Source organism: Haliotis asinina, chromosome 4, assembly GCF_037392515.1.
Source record: "Haliotis asinina isolate JCU_RB_2024 chromosome 4, JCU_Hal_asi_v2, whole genome shotgun sequence".
Taxonomy (NCBI): domain Eukaryota; kingdom Metazoa; phylum Mollusca; class Gastropoda; order Lepetellida; family Haliotidae; genus Haliotis; species Haliotis asinina.
The window spans coordinates 39,901,512-39,924,623 of NC_090283.1; the positions used below are offsets into that span (position 1 = coordinate 39,901,512).

At 40.2% G+C, this 23,112-nt stretch overlaps 1 protein-coding gene across 1 annotated transcript; it reads left to right on the forward strand.

The window, feature by feature from the left end:
* Positions 1 to 414: 414 nt before the first annotated feature.
* LOC137282477 (monocarboxylate transporter 5-like) lies at positions 415 to 14,983 on the forward strand. Its single transcript, XM_067814232.1, has 6 exons — positions 415 to 572; positions 3,429 to 3,786; positions 8,036 to 8,179; positions 8,861 to 9,007; positions 11,659 to 12,759; positions 13,267 to 14,983. Exons 2-6 carry the CDS (start codon positions 3,684 to 3,686, stop codon positions 13,446 to 13,448), a joined length of 1,677 nt encoding a protein of 558 aa, XP_067670333.1. The 5' UTR covers positions 415 to 572; positions 3,429 to 3,683; the 3' UTR covers positions 13,449 to 14,983.
* The last annotated feature ends 8,129 nt before the right edge of the window (positions 14,984 to 23,112 follow it).

Genomic DNA, 23,112 nt, shown 5'->3' on the forward strand with positions numbered 1-23,112 from the left:
ACGCACACACACACGCGTAAATTTACGAAGCTATTGAATCTATGAACTCAGCCGACCTTATGCTTAACAGAAACATAGCTGAAAATATTATCGATATATAGGAAAAAGTCTTCTCCACAGACTCCTCCCATTCACACCGTCACGCAACCAATCACTCGCAACACACACACACATACACACACAAACGCACTCACGCACGCACACACACACACACGCACACACACACACGCACACAACCAACATTTTCATACACTCAACCAGAACCAGAGCAAAAAAGAGCAAGTACGGAAATCGAAGAAATTTCATGTTTTTGGCCATACATTTATAATTGATTTTGCGAAATGTCACCAACAATTAGAATGTGTGAAAACAGCTGTGTCACGGCCACCTGTTCCAGGTCGACTCTGACGTTCCAGTTTGCCAGGTCAGAAAATGATAACACCCCAGCCACGGGAATACTGAAGACGTGAAACTCACAACGGAGATATAAAGAACACCTCGCCGTTATAAAGCCAGCTGGACGCGAGCCACCGACTAGTTGTGACACTGGCGGTCACATGATCCTGGTGGAGGTATGCTTTATGTGTCGTAGGTTACAGCATTGAAGGCATGGAACATTATACTACACATATACCGTATTTGTAGTCTGGGTACGTACAGGTAAGTGTGTTGATTTAGAATCTCTCAGTACATCTTGAGTAAATCTGTAAATATGTTGGGCGTCTCTCTCTCTCTCATTCCTCCTCCCTCTCTCCCTCTCTTCCTCTCTCTCTCATTCTCATTCTCTCTCTGTCTTGTTTTCCTTGCCATAGTTCTCCCTCATTCTCTTGCCTTTTGTCATATTTTCTTTCTCTTTCTTCCTCCCCATCTGTCTTCCTCCATCTCTTCCCTCTCTCCCCCCTCTCTCTAACGTTTGCATTCTCTCTCTGTCTTTCTTCATCCCAATCTCATTCTCTCCCTCCTCTTTCTCTCAAACAACCTCTCTCTTCCCTCTCACTCTTTTCCTCTCTCTCATTCCCTCCTCACTCTTGAACGAGACAAGACATATCCGTTTAACATACATGCATTTATCTGTGGCATTACGTAGGATTGAGGGTGTTTTTATACACACCCACGAGCATGCTCACACGCACACGCACACGCACACGCACACGCACACGCACACGCACACACGAACACATACCTACACGTGTACTCATTTGCACATACACACACCAACGAAGAGGCATTCAAACGGTTATATGTTACCTATTTACCTACATATGTAATTTGATTATGGTTCACTCTCCAGCACACATGTGCGTCTCCATCCAGTGCTATCAACTTGACATCATCGAATTCACCACAAGTTACACATCACACCGATCTGTGAGGTTATATGCTCTGTATTGACGTGTGATGGGATTTATCGTTTAAATGATTTTGTTGTGTAAAGCCGCACTCAGCGACAACGACATCTAAACATTCACCCAGACATTGAATATATCCATTCTGTAACACTCCATCCTGGCCTCGGACACAGTACAATAAGTGAGTGAGTTGGGTTTTTTGCCGCTTTTAGCAATATTCCAGCAATGCCAGAAGGACAGAGGAAACCAGAAACCAGAAATGAGCGTCACACATTGTACCCGATGAGGGATCGAACGTAACGAGCGAAAACGTTTTCCACCAGGGTACCCCACTGCCCCACTTAGGGCATAAATGGAACGTATTTGTCTGTAATGTTTCTTTCGTTTTTGTTTTGGGTTTTGATTTCGTTTTTTTAACACTTTTTGTGTGCTGAGAAATTGTAACGCTGCCCACATTCTGAATATAATTTCTCGATTAATCTGATGTCCACTTGCACAGTGACTGACCAGTGAGTGACCTCGTTGCTCAATTGGTGTGTTGTACGAGACAAAATAGAGAAAATAATATTGTTCAGTCCAAAGTTGTTCAACTGCTGGTTAACCGGCAAATCTGTGTATTACGTAAATCTGCGGTATTACGTAATACTGGAAGGGAAACTATGTACAATGGTCTTTCACTTTGTTAAGATGAAAGTATGCATATTTGCCACAGGATGAACCTACATTGCAGTTAGTCAGTACATGAAAATGACGGGAATATCAGAGTAACTCCACGCATTACGCGTGAGACCATTATATATATCCAGACCCCGAAACAAATATACCCAATACAGCCCACGCAAGTCTAGAATGTGTGCCATGTCTAGATTTCTAAGCATTTCCGCTGTTTTGTATTATATTTCACTACTGTAATTTTAGGACTTATTTCGATAAAACACGTTACAACAAAATATTTAGTACTCTACTTGCTTTTCTGCGCTGTGATATATTGATGATCACCATCATCATCACCACTACTATTGTCATCATCATCATCATCATCATCATCATCATCATCATCATCATCATCTGCCCATAGTCATGTCGAAACATTGATTACACAACAGTCCCGGTTCCTGTTGACTGGATTCCGTCCTATTGCGCATCCGAGTGCAATAACCAGTCCAGATTTTGGAGACTTATTCATTTAACCGGATGCATAAAAAAATTACCAGTATTATTTGATACGTTTTAGCACTTTTACGTTGCGACACTATTTTCCTTCTATTCCTTGCAAACACGTGGTACAGGGGGCTCTGTTGTACAGCCAGCTCTAACAAATGGAAATGTGGAATTCATGGAAAGTCAAAACGAGGCTCTGCCACGAAAAAAGTTTAGCGGTCTGGTACGGAAATGATATTATATCAGTCGCATTGTGCGGTACAGAACTGCACTGAATGAGAGTAGAACACATAATATGTGTAAAGAGAAAGCCAGATGCATTCTGAATCATTTTATGACCACATCAAACCGGAAGGGATTGTGATGTCTTAGTTAAGGTCATGTTGCTTACACGTCGCCATAAAACACAGAAATGTAGTCTTAAAGCACAAAGTTAAAATTCAATTGCAAATACTATCTTCTTATGAAACAAGGAGGTAAAACTCAATGTAACTAGTGTTGTTTGCGATGTCGATTTTCACTTTCACGCGAAAGAAATCGGATCGGCTGAAAAGTAGGTCATTGTCTGTTTAGATTAACGAGACCCATGTTTCGGTTTGTCAACAATAATATGTACTTTGTACATTGATCTCCTATAAATTAAAGGAATGGACTCATGCATGCTGCTGGCTGCAAATGGAAAAATCAAATAATGATTGTTCGTTACCATTGTACCTCATACGGGAATCACCTATGCATGATAGTTTACCGCAGTGTGTTCAGGGACAATTTTCAGCTTTTTGTGTTCAATCCACATGCAATGGTCAAATGTCAGTTTCCTTTAGCGTGTAAAATGATAGGAATATTGTATCTTTACAAATAATTCCTCTCACGCTTTAAATATTTTTATTGTAGATTCACTGCGCTGTTTTTTTTCAGGATCAGCCTAGTAAGGTCAGCCAACTGCATCGTCTCCTACACAGAACCGCATGGAATAATCTATTGAACGCCATCCATTCATCATCAAATAAACTCACTGAACTCGGAAGAGAACTATATATGTTAAATAACACTGCATTAAGGTTGATGAAGGGCAAACACCTTAGTGCTATGTGACTGGACCTTTAATTTTACAGACCAGTTTCGTATACGAAAGGTGTCTGTCGCTTGTTCGCTAAGTGCCCGAAAAAGAAAATGGTTAGTACAAAGGAGCAAGATGGAGTCAAAGGGGGTGTGGCTGAGGATGTTGATGCAGATCTACCCATAGACAGAGGATGGGCGTGGTTTATTCTGATTGGTGAGTGCCAGTTTGGTTCATTGTAACGGTGGCATAAATAACGTAATGAAGGATATTGTTTTGTGGAGATTGCCTTTCCTTTGATAATGGCTCGAGCTTATGGTTATGTAAAACAGAAACTAACATGCATCTAAGGATTCTCTGGTAACCCGAATAATGCCTTAGCAAGGAAATTGTCTTCTGTAACAAAATAATAATGTGTCCGGAGTTATCTCCCCTTGGAGGATGGTGGAGAAGGTGGCATTTTCGAACTAAAATTGTCCAACGAACTGTGGCCAACGAACTGTGGAATACTTCCTATTCTAAATATGTTAGTTAGTGTTGCTATAGATCAAATTGTCCTGGCTGTCTAACCCTAGTGTCTAGTGTACACTCCACAGTAAAGTCCCTCCAGTCACTTGTCAGGATAAACTCCTGTAAACTTGGGCATTATTCTTTGTGAGAAGATGGCTGTTTTCTTTCCAAAACAAAGGGACATGGCTATCTAAGTCGCTTAAGGTATATTAGTTAGCTTGATAGAGTTGCCTCCCTTGTCTCACTTATGACTGTACGTCAAAAAGTTTCTGAACAGTTTCAGAGTTAATCCTAAAGTCGTGTTTGATGTCAACAATTTGTTACATAAATATTCCACCTATTGTTTCATCATGAGTCCGCTTAGCAATGAATCACAGACCCTATTATATCTCAACAACAATCATTCCCTTTTTAACCAAATTCATCATATATGAAATACTTCATAGGAATTAGGAATATTTCATTAAATCTGTAATTATAGATAAACATAAAACGTGACTGTATGATCCGATTCACGACATCCATGAATATTTACACCTTAACCATTAGAACCACTTATAGCGTGTCAGTATAACGTCACATAACTCCTTTATGACGTCACCTGAACGTCATTATGACGTCACATACAAATCATTTAATCTCATCAATATATTTGATAGCGTACTACTGAAATGAACCCTTAGTTCTATACACACGTGACAACTGTGCGTGCAGCACCAAGCAACATTCACTCACTGTCTTACTTCGAAGGAGAAATGGAGTTACATACACCCTACAATGCAATGCCCTACTCTTTTTTCCATGTGTTAATACATGTTGGTGGGGCAAGGGTTGCTGTGACCCTCCAGGCACTGATGAATCACCCCTCTGTCATTCGCATATCCGTGTCCTACTTCGTGTGTACACACACTCGCCCGGAACCCCCTCCCCGAAACCTGCACTGAGGTCAAGCACACTGATAAATGATAAGCTGAAATAGTGAGAAGAATATGTGACCTATATTATAACAATGATAAACACAGTGACCTACAAATAGTGACCCAACACATGTTACACAAGGGGATCTACAGCTGGATATTTTGAGAAGATAGGCCTACAAATAGTGACCCAACACATCTTAAACGAGGGGACCTACAGCTGGATGTTTTGAGAAGATAGGCCTACAAATAGTGACCCAACACATGTTAAACAAGGGGACCTACAGCTGGATATTTTGAGAAGATAGGCCTACAAATAGTGACCCAACACATGTTAAACAAGGGGACCTACAGCTGGATATTTTGAGAAGATAGGCCTACAAACAATGACCCAACACATGTTAAACAAGGGGACCTACAGCTGGATATTTTGAGAAGATAGGCCTACAAATAGTGACCCAACACATGTTAAACAAGGGGACCTACAGCTGGATATTTTGAGAAGATAGGCCTACAAATAGTGACCCAACACATGTTAAACAAGGGGACCTACAGCTGGATATTTTGAGAAGATAGGCCTACAAATAGTGACCCAACACATGTTAAACAAGGGGACCTACAGCTGGATATTTTGAGAAGATAGGCCTACAAATAGTGACCCAACACATGTTAAACAAGGGGACCTACAGCTGGATATTTTGAGAAGATAGGCCTACAAATAGTGACCCAACACATGTTAAACAAGGGGACCTACAGCTGGATATTTTGAGAAGATAGGCCTACAAATAGTGACCCAACACATGTTAAACAAGGGGACCTACAGCTGGATATTTTGAGAAGATAGACCTACAAATAGTGACCCAACACATGTTAAACAAGGGGACCTACAGCTGGATATTTTGAGAAGATAGGCCTACAAATAGTGACCCAACACATGTTAAACAAGGGGACCTACAGCTGGATATTTTGAGAAGATAGGAAATAAAATTGTGTGAAAACGTTTTATAGATTCTAACTTTCTTTAATACATACTCCGAGGCCTACGTGTGTAGCGTATGCATGGTGATTCTATTATGTGGGTGTGCGTGCAGAAAACATGGTACATATTAATAATATTTTTGGCATTGCTAGTGAAACCCTGCATCTAATAACAATAATAATTTGTCTTTGATGAAACTATGATAAATTCTGTGAATATACTACACACATGTATACATTTTTTTTAGTGTTTCAATGATAATATATCAGCATGAAAATAAAAGTTCACTAACCGCCAGGCAATCTCACAGTTGAATGCGACATCATCTTCTGCTAAGAAACGTTCCTTCAAAAACATTTGCTAAAAAACAATAACAGCCAATTTTCTGGCGTGATTAATTTCAGGCCGTTCTCTAAACACGGGTTTTGAAGAAGTGCCTTCGCTATTCAAATGATCATAATATTGATAAATAAATATTAGCCTTACCTCACACACCTGTTTCATGTCAGCGCCACCGATTGTACATGTCACAGGGTCCATCAGTGCATCAGCTGACTTGAGCAGCTCGAGACAAACAATGTCAGGAAGCTAGACTAATGTCTATTCACAGCTGTTGCAGCTAATTGTCGACGTGTAGGTATAGGGCTAACATCAGCAAACCGAGAGGAAACTATCTCGGAATGTGCGAAAATGTGGTGTGATGAAGAGGAAACTGTCATATTTAGCTGTAGCCGAGGTCAACCTCACCTTTTCCATAAGCGGGTTTTTGATAATTCCAGTATAAACGCTCGTGCACGTTAGAGGGTGAATCACGTAATCTTGCCCTGGATCAGTTATTGATTGGTAATCACTGACAATCTTTCGATCAATCATGTGTCTCTGAATCCTGGCTAATCACCATCGATTGTGGACTTTATGAGATCGTTGAAAACCAGGCTTTGTTTATGAATCGATGTTTTTATATATTCAGAAATTGTCCTTATGTATTTTGACAGCTATTTACCTGTATGCTTTAGGAAAGTATCAGACGTTCTTACATTTCGACGGTTTTAAGGAAACCAGTGTGGATGTGAATTGTGGATTTTGATAGCAATATTTCGACAATATTTTTGACCTATATATGTTATTATATTGGGGCATGTACACTGACTTTAGCTTCCTGTATATGCGCTCGCCATATATGGAATGTTGCACTTGCTATATATGGAATGTAAACAATTGTTCCGTTCGGCAGCTGTTGCGGGTGGTGTTATCAGTGTTTGCCGAGCTGGCTTCAATCACAGATTATACGTTAGAGGGAAATAACTCTATAGCTTTTGCTTGAAATAATGTTCGGCCGCCATAACTCACAAGAGTCTATTTAATGCAACGATGCATTAATCCGTTGGAAATTTTCCATTTGGCATTACAATCTATATGTCGTTTCAATATTATATGGTAGCTTTTTTTGGAGGGGTTGATGATTCGCATTACCGAGAGAAAGTTAATGCATTTATTTAGAGGAATGTGGCGTGATATAGTGCCTTCAAAACAATCGTTTTAAAAAGACAGGCATGCGGACTGTTTTACTGCGTTCACCCAGTGATGATGAAATGTGACCTCGGACAAACACCTCGGTGCTGATTGAATGATCGTAGCATGAAACATTCCCGAAACTATTCCTAAGTAGCGCCAGTGAGCGAGTAAAACCGAGGGTGACCTTACCATTCCCGAAGCTATTCATAAGTGGCGTCGGTGAACAAGTAAAACTAATTATGACGTAACCATTCCCGAAACTATTCAAAAGTGGCGTCAGTGAGCGAGTAAAACCGAGAGTGATCTAACCATTCCCGAAGCTATTCATAAGTGACGTCGACGAGCATGGGAAAATAATGGAGACCTAACCATTCCCGAAGCTTTTCATAAGTGGTGTCGTTGAGCGAGTAATCTGCTGGTGACCTGACCCTACTATACTATTCATAAGTGGAGTCAATAAGTGCGTACAGATGACCACTTGTATATATGTGTATACGCCTACAGCTAGAGAGAAATGGCTTAAATTGGTTCTTTATTCTTTCAGGATCTTTCTTGAACATTGTGCTCATGGTCGGCTATATCAAGTCTTTGAGCATCCTGTTTGTGGAATACCTTCGACTGTTTGAGGCGTCTGTCACGACAACGACTCTGATCATGGGGGTATCCTCCGGCGTCTTCAGTTTATCATGTTAGTTCTTGGAAATGATGTTTGTTCTAAGGGGGCGATAAAGTTACCTCGTCACGCCGAAGGTCTGATTTCGATTCACCACATGGCTGCAATGGGTGAAGCCCATTTCTGGTGTCCCGCGCCGTGATGTCGTTGGAATATAGCTGAAAGCGGCGTAACACCATACTCGTTCTCTCCTATTCTGTGTCCTTATTATAAGTATCATGAGCAGCCTACGTGTTCTTGTCAGAGTTGTGGCTTTTAGATGAGTCCGATTCTGCTCAGACATTCCGTGATCAGGATGTCTTTTTTGTTTTTCATGACCATAGTATCTTGATCGTTGCTGTTGTTTAATGTATGAGACATTTCAAATTACAAACAGGTTGTCCATAATTTTGCTGTTTTAAAGGCTCACTTGAAGACTAAAATTTCGCGAAAAATATCATTTAGTACACAATGAAAATCATAATAATGAATTAGCGTGTTTGGCAGCTTGATTCCTGTGTATATCTAAGACTCCAGTCCTGTCCTGCTCATACGATACAAGTGACCTTAGGCGGGTGCATTTGTTCACAATTGCCTCTGTTCACCCGGCAGATAATGGGTACCCGGTGGGATAACTATTAACCTTCCAGGCAGCCTGGGTTATTAGAGGGACTATTTAATCAATTATTGCAGTACTCTGTACTTACTGGTTTACAGCGCTATTCAGCATGCACTTTGTGCTGGAGAAACTGGGCGTACGGAAAACGGTGATGCTAGGAGGGGCCATCTCATCAGTGTCCATGCTGACAGCAGTCTTTGCTCCAAATCTCACGTTCCTCATCTGTGTTCACTGTGTTCTGACAGGTATGTGTTAACCGGTATATATAATCCGCAACGAAAGAATGATTGCGCCACTAGGATGGGTTTACATGTTCTTTAAAAATGGAAGGTTTTATTTCCATTCTAAAAAGTATGTATATTTTGAGAAATGTCGAATTATTTCGAATCAACTTACGTCATTTAGCATTAGTTCAAATTTATTTCAAAAAGTCGAATTTTCAAGAAAATAATCGACGTAAAGGTAAAAAAAGACCATCAAAATTTGAGACTTTGAGAAAAGTCTATAATGACGAGAAAGTAACGACAAAAATCTGGTAATCGTTATATTTAAAAAGTAAAAATGAAAAAGCGAGGAGACGATTCTTTCAATATGAAGACGAAATTTCAGACAATAGTCAAAGTAACTAGAAAAAAGCAAAACAAAAGCATAAACAGTATTTCAAATAAACAGTATTTCAAATACTTGAGGCAACGAGATACTTGCAATTGTCGAAACGGACAACTATTGCAAAATTTCGACCTTTTTAGAGATTAGCTTAAAATACCGAGAAAGTAACGAGGGCAAATTTGCTGAACATAACATAAAATCCAACAGCATACGCTAATACAAAAGTATATGGCCCATTTCCCGGCGACACTTAATAGCTTGTGTCAGCATCACCGTTCTGCTTATCATGCAAAGATGATAAGATTATCCAGCTTGTCGACCTTTGTTCATCGCGTGTCACCGTGACCCAGAAATGCAAGGGCGCTCTGCATGACATCACCCATTGTTTGTATTGCGGTAGACTCTTTGAGGCCGATTATTATTGATAAATGTTTTAGAAACGACAACAACCACTGCCGGCTCTGATATAAACATCTCGTTGTCTGGGCGTGTTCGTTTCCTGGTGAATACCTGCCTGGTCTGACTGATTGTATCCTTATTCACCACACTAAGCGAGTGAATTTAGTGTTACGCCGCTTCCACGAACATTCCAATATTTATACATCCAGCTACATGAATTAGTCTAAAAATTCTGGACTCCAGAACTCTGGACTCTGGACTGAAACCATTCATCAGGAAACGAGACGGTTGTTAAATGGATGTTTGGACTTGGAGGACGCAAGAAATGGGCTTCACACATTGTTTTAATTTAAATATTTGAATTTTGCTTTTATTCATTTGTTCTAGCATTTAACCTTCCTCGATATCTCCAGGGTCAACGTTCCGAAAAGTCTCCACTATACCCTGGACGCATCTACTGGTCGGCCCGATAATTTTATTACCTCCCTTTGCTGACTCCGCTTTCTCACAGTAGCCAATCAGAGTGGTCGCCGTTTTAACCGAATTTGCTAGTGTCAACAAAAGTAGCAGTTGCAACTGCGAAGGTTTGCTCGCCGTGCGACTCACAATTTGGGGAAATCATGCATGCAACTTTATAGGTCCGAAACCTTTTTAAAACCATATGCAAGAAATGTATCTAAGACTTTCAGAGAACCTACGCATAGTTTGTTTGCCAAATTTATTCGGTTAGAGAATTTAAAAAGCGAAAGTGAGTTGTGATTGGTTCGCTCAAATTCCCAGCGTAGACACCTGATTGGATAAAAAGTCAGCCAAGGGAGGTAATAAATTTATCGGGCTGAGCCGTCGATGCATCCAGGGTATAGTGGAGACTTTTCGGAACGTATACCCTAGAGATATCGAGGATGATTGTACCCATGTTGAGAATGGAACCGGGCCTTTGGCTTTAACCACTGGGCTACCCCTCCGCCCCATTATTCAGACATAATTTGTCAGTGCATCGTTAATTTATCGTAAATACATAATCGACATAGTTATAAAACAGTAGCGATATATCGGCAATAAATCGACAGCATACATAGGCGGTACAAGTAGCACTCCCTATATGGCTACTCTCACATTGCCTACTTACATACATGAACTTATATAATGGGGCACTCATGGACTTGATAATGTACTGCGCCTGCCATAAGTCAGCAATATAGCCAATGAGGTAGTGAAATATCAGCAGTATATGATAGCAGTATGTCAAGAGTATATTGGAAATGCATGATCCATATACGGGTATCCATGATGGCCGTATCGGTAGTAATCACCAGTATATTGGTGTATCAGAAATATATCGGCAATGCATCAGCAATATATATTATTGCATCGCCTGAATATTACATTGAGAGAGTGAGTTTAGGTTTATGCCGCATTCAGCAATATTTCTGCCATATGATGGCGGTAGGTAAATAATCAATTCAGTGCTCAAAAACATCATCATCTGGGGAAACGATGACATGTGTCAACCAAGCGAGCAAGTCTGACCACCCGATTCCGTTAGTCGCCTATTACACCACGCATGGGTTACTGAAGATATCTTCTAAATTGGATATTCTCGGCTATGGATATTACATTTCATGACATTGATTAGCGTTATGACATCATTGCTGGACAGATTTCTTTCATTCACCTTCACGATCATTCAATCATTCTACCCGGCTTTCACATCCCTTGAGACAATCAGTCGAACATGTCTGAAACTTCTCGATTTTACTCATTACAAAATAACACAGTACTCACTTCAATCTGAGATGTAAAACAGTGTTTAAGTATGCATGCAGTTGATAGTTGTAGTTCTTAGCATTGAATGAATATATTTGTAATAATGACATCTTTCTTTCAGGGATAGGCAATTCAATGATCCCAGGTCCTGCGCTTGTCATTATCGGCCGTTATTTCAAGAAGCGTCGCGGTTTAGCAACATCCATCTCAATGTCAGGAATAAGCATTGCATCCGGTGTGTTTCCAGTAATTGTGAGACTTTTACTGGATGAATATGGCATACGAGGAACCATGCTGATATGTACAGGGATGACGATGAACATGCTTGTAGGAGCAAGTCTATTTAGACCAATAGAGTCCTTCAAAAAGAAGAAAAATCCTATCCTTGACGTTGAAAAACAGGGGAATCCAGACAAAACAAATCAACAGCCTCCTTTAAAGAGTGAAAACGGAAATGTCAAGTCAAATCACTACGATCAAGTGAAGGCGAGCGTGGATGAAGGGCAAAAAGATCTGCAGGAAGATCTGGAAACTGCTCTGTCTTGTTCTGCAGACTCCTGGAAGGACACCCCACTGTCAACTAGTACCGTCACGCGCCAACGAACAGTTTCGGAATCAGAGAAAAGGCTTTTCACAAGTGATCCAGAATTGTTATCAATTTCAATTTTAGACATAGCTCACGCTGGGGAGGAGGATGTTCGGGAAAATGCGTCCTTTGTGAAGGAAAAATCCAATTGTTGCAAATGCAATTGTGCTATTTTGGACCTGTCTTTGGTACGAATGCCGATGTTTCAACTTTTTGCCATTACGGCCGTGTTTGGCATATGCAGTAATTTGATCGTGAACTATATACCTGCTTTCGCCAACGAGAACCACATCAACAAGACAGATTCTGCTCTTTTACTGCTGATAATGGGTGCCATGGACTTTTTCTGCCGGATACTTTTGGGCGTGTTTGTTGACTTGAAGTTGATAAAAGTAAACCAAACAATGGCGATCGGTTTGTTCATAGCTAGCACCATGTCCCAGTTCACAAGCTTTTTCAGAACGTATCCTCTGATGATAATGTTTGCTGTTTTTAACGGAATCTTTGGAAGCTCTTACCAAAGTCTTGTGCCAGTTCTCATAGTGGATTACATGGGCTTGGAGTACATGGGAAAGACCCTCGGGTTCTCTTCCATGTTTCATGGGATGTCCGTTGCCATCACTCATCCAATCCTAGGTACATATTAATGAATAACGTGTGGTATGTATCCCCGTTCATATTGAAAGAATCAAATAAAGGATCACAGGAAAATTCAAACGTTCCATTAATATTTTCCTGTTTTCATCTCCAGCGTTGGTGATCAACACTGGAAAACATTAAAGAATCGGTTGGATTTTTCTTTGATCCTTTATTTGTCTGAGTATATACGCTTGTGCATGTATGTATGTATGTATGTATGTATGTATGTATGTATGTGTGTGTGTGTGTGTGTGTGTGTGTGTGTGTGTGTGTGTGTGTGTGTGTGTGTGTGTGTGTGTGTGTGTGTGTGTGTGTGTGTGTAGGTAGGTACGTAGGTAGGTAGGTACGTACGTACGTACGTACGCCGGTATGTACATCTTTTCTACATGCAACGTTGAGCTACCATCGGAGTATTCTAGGACTTCTCGCCATAAGACGAATCGTCCTGAATATAGGCTCTACTTCCGCTCTATCAAGTCTCATTGTGAGAATTTATACTTTCAGGCAGCATCAAGGAAGCCACTGGCTCCTACAGCTACTGCTACAACTACATCGGATGTGCCGGCTACGTAGCATCTATCCTCCTCCTGGTCGGAGAACCACTGGTCAGGAGAAAGGTCAAGGCTAAAGAGAAAGAAACTGAGGGAGACAAAGAAGCCAACGCCCCTTTAAAGGATAACTCATAACTATCGCCATGTCCATTTACTTAATGTTACTTAAAGTGTAAACCTTCTACAGAGTGGACGGCGTCACGACATGCCGGTAACTCCATTGGCTTTCAGCATTGCTCAAGGGCCATTTGGTCCTCGCTGTACGTGGACCTCAAACTCGGATCTTCGACTAGATCATCCAATGGCCTAGACAGTAAACTACATAATCGCAAGTACAAGTACAAATGTACTTAAGGTCCTACCAAATATCTCTTGAACTTTGTCGTAAAGCAAAGAATGACAAGTAGAGAGACGATACCTAGATACCTTGTAGAGGTCACATTGTGGTGCAAGTAATTACATCATATTCGACTGTACTGAATTCCAAACTGATCGGTTAAACTATTGCTGTATCAGTATGCCATTCAATGGATGAATTATAGCAACAGCATTTACAAGACTGTCTTCCAATAAGAAAGAGACATTTTATGGATGTCAAGTTCTTTATTATGAAGGACACGACGTTTCGGAGTATATCCTTACTCCTACGTCAGGTTGATGAATAGCATGAAGGTTATATGAAAGACCATTTATATGTACATGTACAGTGGATGCTGTCTAAACCGGCACTCAATAGGACTGAAAAAATAATCCTGTTTAGACAATGTATCGGATTATAGAGTTGATCATACATGTACAAGCCACGAATGGGACTGAGCTTACATGCCAGTGTAGACAACATTCCAGATAGGACAGATGCCAGTTTTGACAGCTTGAACTGTAATAACAAGAAAAATGTTCCACTACCCTGTGAAGTGAAAGGCAGTGATAGTACATTACTGAACGTCCACCTTCTGACTTCAAACGACATTGCAGCATGCATGCCAGTTTTCTGAACTACTGAGAGTCATGTGCGAAATCATGACGTTACTTGTACCAATGTAATATCGGTGAGTGATTGAGTGAGTTTAGTTTTACACCACACTCAGCATTATTCCAGCTATATGGCAACGGTTTGTAAATCATCGAGTCTGAACCTAACAATCCAGTGATCAACAGCATGAGCATCGATCTGCGCAACTGGCAACCGATGACATGTGTCAACCAAGGCAGGGAGCTTGACCACCCGTCTCTTACGACAAAGATTAGTCGCCTTTTATGGCAAGCACGGGTTTCTGAAGGCCTTTTTCAACCCTGGATCTCACGGGTACTTTAATACCGGTACGTATCTGGAGTTATAGGAGCTCCCGCAGAGTACCGGCAGGTCGCCATTACTTACTAGCAATGTGTATAGTCGAATTCCGAACCGTTTTACATCACACCAGATTAGTCTTGATTCCATCAAAATATCATTCTACATCCACTCCACGTTATCCAGTGTCCCATTTCAGGCGGATGTCAGTGATTTTTCAATATTTGGATAAAGTCAGCACTTGATCTGATGTTTGATATTTTTGTGTCCTCAAACGCATTATGTAAATAACAAATGGTGTTACTGAAGCACCAAATAACTTCAGAGGTGATTTTATATTTGTATATCCTTGTCATGTGATTAAAATGTATTCATGGTTTTTGAGGTTTTATTGTTTTCTTGGACACGGTATGTGCTGCTAATTACCCTCGCATGGACGTGTCCGATATTCAAGTGAATTGTAGAAGGAAGACATTTACTTTCAGAAAAACGATCATTTTACGCATTTTGGCCTTGATAAACTAGTTTCTTTAAAGCATTTGGCCAGTTGTTGAAGAGATCTTTCTTCATATATCATATATGTTCATTGATAAACCAGCTCCGGGAGATGCAACCTATGTATGTTTAAACTACGAACTCAGGTTCATTTTTGCACAGCTAAGTGTAGTGGCGGCAACTAATTAAAGCGCTATTTAAGACTCTTGTCTACTTAGGCCTAGTGCTACTTAGGCTTCTGTGATGAGTGAGAGCTGTACCTATATGTGAACGATAACAGGTTAGTGATTGGCGTCCCATGATTGCTTTTGATTTACATTATTCTTTTTTTAATTCCAGAAAAAAAAATCTTAAACTCTAATAACATTGCTGTAATCGTTGTAATGAATGAATCGGGAACATGTTATTTCGTACAAACAATCTACTGATACAACGTCGGAGAACAAACACTGTTGATCGGAAGTCATCAATGACGTTATGACGTCATAACTGTGTGTCTGCGCTGCAAGTCTCTTTGACGTCACCGTTGACGTGTGTTGTCCACGAGGGCATCTACATGCTGCGGACATTTCTACAGAATGTGTGATATCGTAGTTACACGCCTCATCAAGATTTGCATTACAAATGAAACTGCTGAGAAGCATACCTATCCAATATGTTTTTATGTCTGGTGTAATGAGATCGTTCCTAGGTCCTTAAAGAGATTGGGTCAAATTCTGAAGTTGTATTTTCACCCAACTACACTAAAGTAGTATCGGAAATAGAAAAGAAAAAGACTGTTTTAGGCCGTTATTTAGTATACCTAAAATGTACACAACTGCAAATAGGATATGTCGAAATAAGTCACATTGGCATTTAGTGAGGTGCGTAAGAGGTTATCTGTTTTAGAGAGTTGGATGATAGTCTTGGCAATATTATCATATGCATTGTCATCTTACGACGACTTTCTAGGACGTGCTGCAGATGAAACTTCGAGTAATGCATGCAACGGTTCTGCCCCGTAATTATTGAGGTGCACCACGACAAATAATATAGAGCGCAGATCGTTCTTGCCATTATTACCCTAGACTATAAGCACGTTTTTAGGCATGAACAATAAAAGCAAAGCAAACGAAAGCAAAGCAAAACAAAACAAAAATACCAAAGCAAACAAAACAACAACAACAACAACAACAACAACAACAACAAAAAAGCTCTTGAAGTAGTGTCCAAACTAGTTTCCTGTGGCCTAGGTGAACTTGACATTTGTCCAGTGGGGAGTCAGGCATTCACCCACTGACGCCTCGAAGTCAGATGACGTACATTAAGTTGTGGAGTGACATGTAGATGCTACACACATATGTCATGTATGCATGCGATTTTAAAGCCTGCGGACATGAACTGTTACACCAGTTACACGTATACATCTCATCACCGAGACGCAATTTGTTCCCAGCTTGGATGTGTCCTTGGCACATAATGTGTTTGTTTGTATCGAGCTAACAATCTGCAGATGATTGACAGAAAACAAGGAGCGTTTGGACAACAGTGAAAATGTCACCTTCAAAATAAACATGACACGTAAACCTTCAGCATTTTGGAAATAATTACTTCCTAAACTAATTGTAAAAAGTGTTAAACAAAATGTCTTTGTACTCGGTTCCAACAACATAAGATGTGTCAGTTTAAACTGATGTCCCAGTGACAGTTGGACATTTGACATATCAATGAGTGAGAGAGTTTAGTTTTACGCCGCACTCAGTAATATTCCAGCCATATGGTGGCGGTCTGTAAATAATCGAGTCTGGACCAGACAATCCAGTGATCAACAGCATGAGCATAATTGGCAACCGATGACATGTGTCAACCAAGACAGCGAGCCTGACCAACCGATCCCGTTAGTCTCCTCTTACGACAAGCATCGTCGCTTATGGCAAGCATGGGTTGCAGAAGGCCTATTCTACCACATGAGCTCTGGCACGTGAGACAGAGATCATTTACTTAATTGCAGTCACGATGTGGTTTCGGGGAGCTTCATTTCCTTGCCATATATGGGGCCTCTTTTCATTGACAGATATTCCTGTGAGGTCATGCAGTGCCATGTTAAAACAATATATTTTCAGAACACTATTTCAGCAGTACAAACTGAAAGCTGGTTTTCCCTCAAAAGTTGTTCCTGTTCATGCTAACCAGATTGTGTGGTAACAAAATGAATTCATTACTCAGATAGACATGTGATTATTAACCTTTCAGCGTCAAACCGGCAGCTTGAGTTATCCGGGATTATGATAATCGGATTGTTTGCGCTTTGGGCGACCACAACGTATGGAAAATAGCGCATAATAAATGTACATGTTATCATCATCATTAATTTCTCTTGAGGCAACGTAATAATGTACATGGCCAGTGTGACATACTTTGCATCTCTTTGATTAATTCATGTGGTTGTTGCAAATTACACACCCAGATTTTCTTTAAGACTTCACAAACTAATAAGATAGAGTAAGGGAAGTAACTCGCGATCGAGCAAGGTAGAAAGACACCGACATTGTGAAAACGAAGACCTGAGGGCTTTTCAGCGTGTCAGTCCATTTTTCAACATTATCTCTTCTCACAAAGTCGATCGTCATCAGTATGACTGACCGCCATATTGTCAACACTGATGCACCTTGGATACGGCCCCCGCTTGATTTTCCGAATGGGCAGAATGTGACGCGGCTCTATCTTATGTCGTGATGTGCTGTTGCTGGAATCGAACAGAACCGACCTGAACCCTTTCACCTTCTCCCACTTGCTGTAATGTAATATATACGTTTTTTCTTGTTGGTACACTAAGCGAAAACGCCAATGAGACATATATATAGATGATGATATTTCGTCATGCCTATCAGAGAACAACATGTGCGTGGCTTAGCGTCACTTTAGATGGATGAACCAGCTATTGTTTAACATGAGTGAGTGAGTTTAGTTTTACACACCGCTTTTAGCAATACTCCTACAATATTACAGCGAGGGAGACCAGAAATGGGTCTCTCACAATTTACCCAGGTGGGGAATTGATCCGGGTCTCCAGCGTGACGAGCGAACGCATCATCATAAACAATATGAGAGCATATTGGTATAGTGACGTGATCGTGAACAATATGAGAGAATATTGGTATAGCGACGTGACGTGAACAATATGAGAGAATATTGGTATAGTGACGTGAACAATATGAGAGAATATTGGTACAGTGACGTGAACAATATGAGAGAATATTGGTACAGTGACGTGAACAATATGAGAGAATATTGGTACAGTGACGTGAACAATATGAGAGAATATTGGTATAGTGACGTCACGTGAGGAGCAAACGCTTCATCATGAACAATATGACAGAATATTCGTATTGCAAATGATGAATTCGGAATTATATATTACACCGTGATAAAAATATACTGACCTTATTTCCATACAATGCTACGGTTACTGCGTTACATCGGCATCCAGGACTTGTGAAACAATATCCATAAGGAGAAAGAAGACATGTGGCCGTTAAACTTCCACAAAACGTATTGAGGGTATCTTGAAAATCTCATGATAAGGAGATGGACGACGTAGAACCCTTATCACCAAATTAACAGGTCAATACACGTTCGCACTTTGTGACTGCATGACGTTCCGCCCATAAAATGCAAACTAAGTCCATTTGGAGGTCCGGTAAAGCTCGCGTCACGTATGTCTCTCAAACATATAGCACCATGTTCCCATACGATATCAGATAACTTCATGCATTATGTATGCTCGTTAAAACAATACTTGCCTGCAAAATGCAATAGCTATAGTCGCTGTTTGTACGTGACAGGTGATCCTGTAGTGCGGTGACAGTAAAGGTGAAGGTCACGTGGATTCACACAGAGACATCATAACAGAGTTCATGGTCGATAACGAGAATCTGCCGAGGAAATCAGCACAGAGGTCAGCACTGGCTTTGGTGGACATGTGTTAGGCATGCTATTGGACAACGCTGATATGGGTACTACCATTTATTGATTGACTTGTCGCCATGGGCACTATTTCAGAAAACCACTGGAATGGTACTAATTGGTACTCCGTCATTGCGGAGGATTGGTATTAATCATGAAATGTGACGCTACCAAACTGTGCTAACGAAACTTCTATTTCCTAAATGTTTAACAGAATAAAATATTGAGATAGGAAATATGGTAACTTGGTGTGCTGCTATTTACTAGTATTGTTTAACATAAATTTCAACAATAAATTGTATAATATTTGCATATGTGTATTTTCAACGGTATGTACGCGCCACTTTAATCAGTACTGAATGATATCATGCACCAAATCTGTATTTGAGCAATGTCACAGTTCGATTTTAAATTGTTCATTTCATGTTGTGACGTCATCTTTTAACGTACACATAGCCCAGGTGACCATTAAGTCCCCTTGTCGTTTGGTGATATCAATTTTTTTTTCAACTGAAAGATAAATTAGATTTGGAAAATATTTCAGAACAATAAAAAATAAAACCTAAAGATCATTGTTGTAGTAACATTTGTTGCAACTGTCCTTACTGGCGTAAAACCGTAATCCCACTAAATATGCTATAGGAGATACAGGTTAATAATGCTACAGGTGCATTGTCAGGCGATAACAAGGATGTCAATACTATTGTATAATTCTAGATGCTGGATCTTGTGTTAACCTGTTGCTTAATTACCACACGACGTAGACAGGATATGATGTAACTGGCGTGCTGTGACAAAGAACCTTATGGTGGGGTCTCTCTCTCCCAATCTCTCTCTCCCTCTCTGTCCCTCTTTTCTCTCTCCATCTCTTTTCTCTCTCTCACTCCCTCACTCTCTCCCTCTCTGGCTCCCTCTCTTTCCCTCTCGCTTCTCTCTTTATTCTCTCTCTCTCCATCCCTCTTCTCTCTCTCTTTCGTTGTGTTTGTGTGTGTGTGCATGTCAGATTTTTTTATGTTCGATATTTTGTGTCAGATTAGATGGAGCTAAGATATAACACGTGAGGCTGCATAGACAAAAATTAAATGTTTCTCGGGCACATTTTTTTCACAAGTGACGAGGGCGGGAGCACTTTAATTGCAATTTTTGATAGAAAACAAAAGTGACGAGCGAGGAACACTTTTTTATTTTTTTTCTCTCAGAAAAAAAAAATGAATTGGGAAGTTTAGCACGTGTTGATATCGATGAGTTGTAAATTCAGTCACGTTCGTTCTTACAAACACTCATTTTTACAGTGGGCAAATGTATGATCGGGAAACGGTCAAGACAAGCTTTTTTTTTTTTTTTTTTTTTTTTTTTTGGGGGGGGGGGTATAAATTGTTACGCGCACAAAATAAAGGTGACGCGCCGCTGCATGCGAAACATTTAACTTTTTCTCATTTAGCCCAACTAAAGTATAATTGTGTGGTTCTGTGGGGACGTATACAGTATAGTACGCCAGGCAACGTGTAATTTACCCATGTACAATGTAATGTGCCTGTCTACCATATCATGTATCTACTATGTAATTCGCTAGCCGAATATGTACTGCGGCTACCTACTATATAATGTGTCTCTGCATCGTCTAATGTGTCTATCTACCTTGCCATAAATTGATAAAACATGTAGTGTTCCTCTCTGCTATGCAATGTGCCTATCTACTAATTAATGAGCCTCTCTGCAATGTAATGTGCCTATCTATTAAATAATGAGCCCCTCTACAATGCAATGTTCCTTTCTACTAAGTAATCAGCCTATCTACTATGTAATGTGCCTATCTACTAAGTAATGAGCCTCTCTACTATGTAATATGCCTATGGATCAGGTAATGTTCCTATCACTCATGCAGTGTGCCTGTGTCAGTCTGTCATGTAATGTGCATATCAACCATGTAATGTGCCTAAATACCATCAATTCCTGGGTGCGATTTTTGTAAAGTGAATGTTATCACAACAAACAGGTTCTATTCCCTCAGTATGAAAGGTGCTCGTCCATGGGACACTAATTACAATTTTGAGAAAACTCTCGCAAGACACGTACAAATGTTTTTGGTTTCATTTTCGCAAATGAACCATGCAGGCTACGTCCAATAGAATCAATGTTCTTCAATAATTATATTTGCTAGAAGGCAAATTTGGGATCGCAGCTACATTTGCACCTGTGTACTTTCTTTTGCTCGTCAGTTTTCCATATAATATGTCTATCTGCCATGTAATGTGCCTATCCATCACCTAATCTGCTTGCATAACATGCCACGCACCTATCTGCCATAAAACATACCTATCTACCATAATGCAATGTGCCCACAGACCATGTAATGTGCCTAATCATCATGCAGTCCGTCAGTGTATCATGCAATTTGCCACGTAAATGCACCTATCAGTCATATGCAAAACCTGTAGACCACGTAATGTGCCAGTCCACCGTGTGATGTGCCTATAGCCCATGTGATGTACATATGTACCGTGTAATATGTCTACCGTGTAATGTGCCTGTCAACCATGTAATGTATCTATCAACGATGTTCTGTGCCTATTCACCTTGTAATGCGCAAAAAGAACAGTGTTATTTGACCCTTTAATGATGAATTTATGGTGTGATGTCTACGCGCCAGCAGTGCTAGGATATAATTACATCTTTAGTGATTTAACGTATAAATTAGTATGTCGTTTTGCTTACAAGTACATATGTTTCCATATTTTGTAAACCTATCCTCGGAAACGTAGAGCCGCAATGACAATATAATAAATTTTACAATCACTAAACACGGTCTCCATATATGCATAATATATGGAATTTATGACAAAACATATGTATTTATACATATGGTATTTATGACACTGAGACCTATCAAGCTGCACCATTTATGAACATTTATGAATCAGATCGCTTGACATGACACGAAACTGGCAATACTGTTGGTATCTGAGGTACAGCAGAGTACCATTTATCTGATGACAGAAGTTCATGTTGTCAGGCAAGCTTGGTTACCAAGATAGGCCGATGTCTAAAACAACGTTGCAAATAAGATTCAATCTTCTCATCCCGTTAGTGGTCCAAAGTACAAATCCCCATGAGTGTATCAAATCTCTTGTTCATATGAGTACTTTCACAACAAAATGTCGATGATGAGTATCTCTTAAATGTCACCAATAAAATGCAAAAACCTGATGACAGAAGCAACGATTTAAAGTAATAGTATGGAGTATTTCTGCATGCATAATTCTTACGAGTTCATCACATAATATGTACGTAAAAATCAATTCCACACGCTACAAGGACATCCGTCAGAGGTATGTTGAGTGTAAAATGAACGTACTTAGAGGACGCCGTGACTTTCTACTTAGAAACTTAATATTGTTTTCGTTCATGAATTATTTATAAATTATGGAAATGTCAACATGATATAAAGGCGGATTTGATACAGGGATCAAGCAAACAGATACAGCTATGCCAGATAAAATTCTGCTGCAGTGGATATATCATTTCCTTACTATGTATTTCACACTAGTACGGTTTACATTTATCTATTTCGTCAGTATGTTGAATTCTGGATCAGCTCTCTGGCGCCGCAGTCAGCTATATACCAGCTGTATGGCGCTGGTCTGTAAACATTCGAGTCCACTCGATCACGTGATCCACAGCATGGGCATCGATATAAGCAATTAAAGATACGATACGATGACCTGTGTCAACCACGTTACCTGCGGTGTATATAGTGCAATGTATGGATTTTTGTGTTTAAAATCACCAAGCGGTTTCCGACTCAGCTATGACCGATGCGTAATTTCTCTGATAGCGTGAGAACTTTATATTTCACACAGGAGACGAATAGTGCAAGCTTGCCTGACTCATGTCATCTCGGATTAAAATTGGTCTCGATGTGAGTGAGTGAGTTTAGTTTTACGCCACACTAAGCAATATCCAGCTATATTGCGGCGGCTTCTGAATACTTCAGTCTGGACCAGAAACTCGGTGATCAGCTGCATGAACATCGATCTAAGCAAAAGGGATACGATGACATGTGTCAGA

What these genes read in the sequence shown, in the direction of transcription:
- LOC137282477 (XM_067814232.1), top strand. Translation starts at nt 3,684, where the DNA reads ATGGTTAGTACAAAGGAGCAAGATGGAGTCAAAGGGGGTGTGGCTGAG. An exon ending in TGTTCACTGTGTTCTGACAG is followed by an intron (nt 9,008 to 11,658) that starts GTATGTGTTAAC and finishes TCTTTCTTTCAG; the next exon opens with GGATAGGCAATTCAATGATC. An exon ending in CATCACTCATCCAATCCTAG is followed by an intron (nt 12,760 to 13,266) that starts GTACATATTAAT and finishes TTATACTTTCAG; the next exon opens with GCAGCATCAAGGAAGCCACT.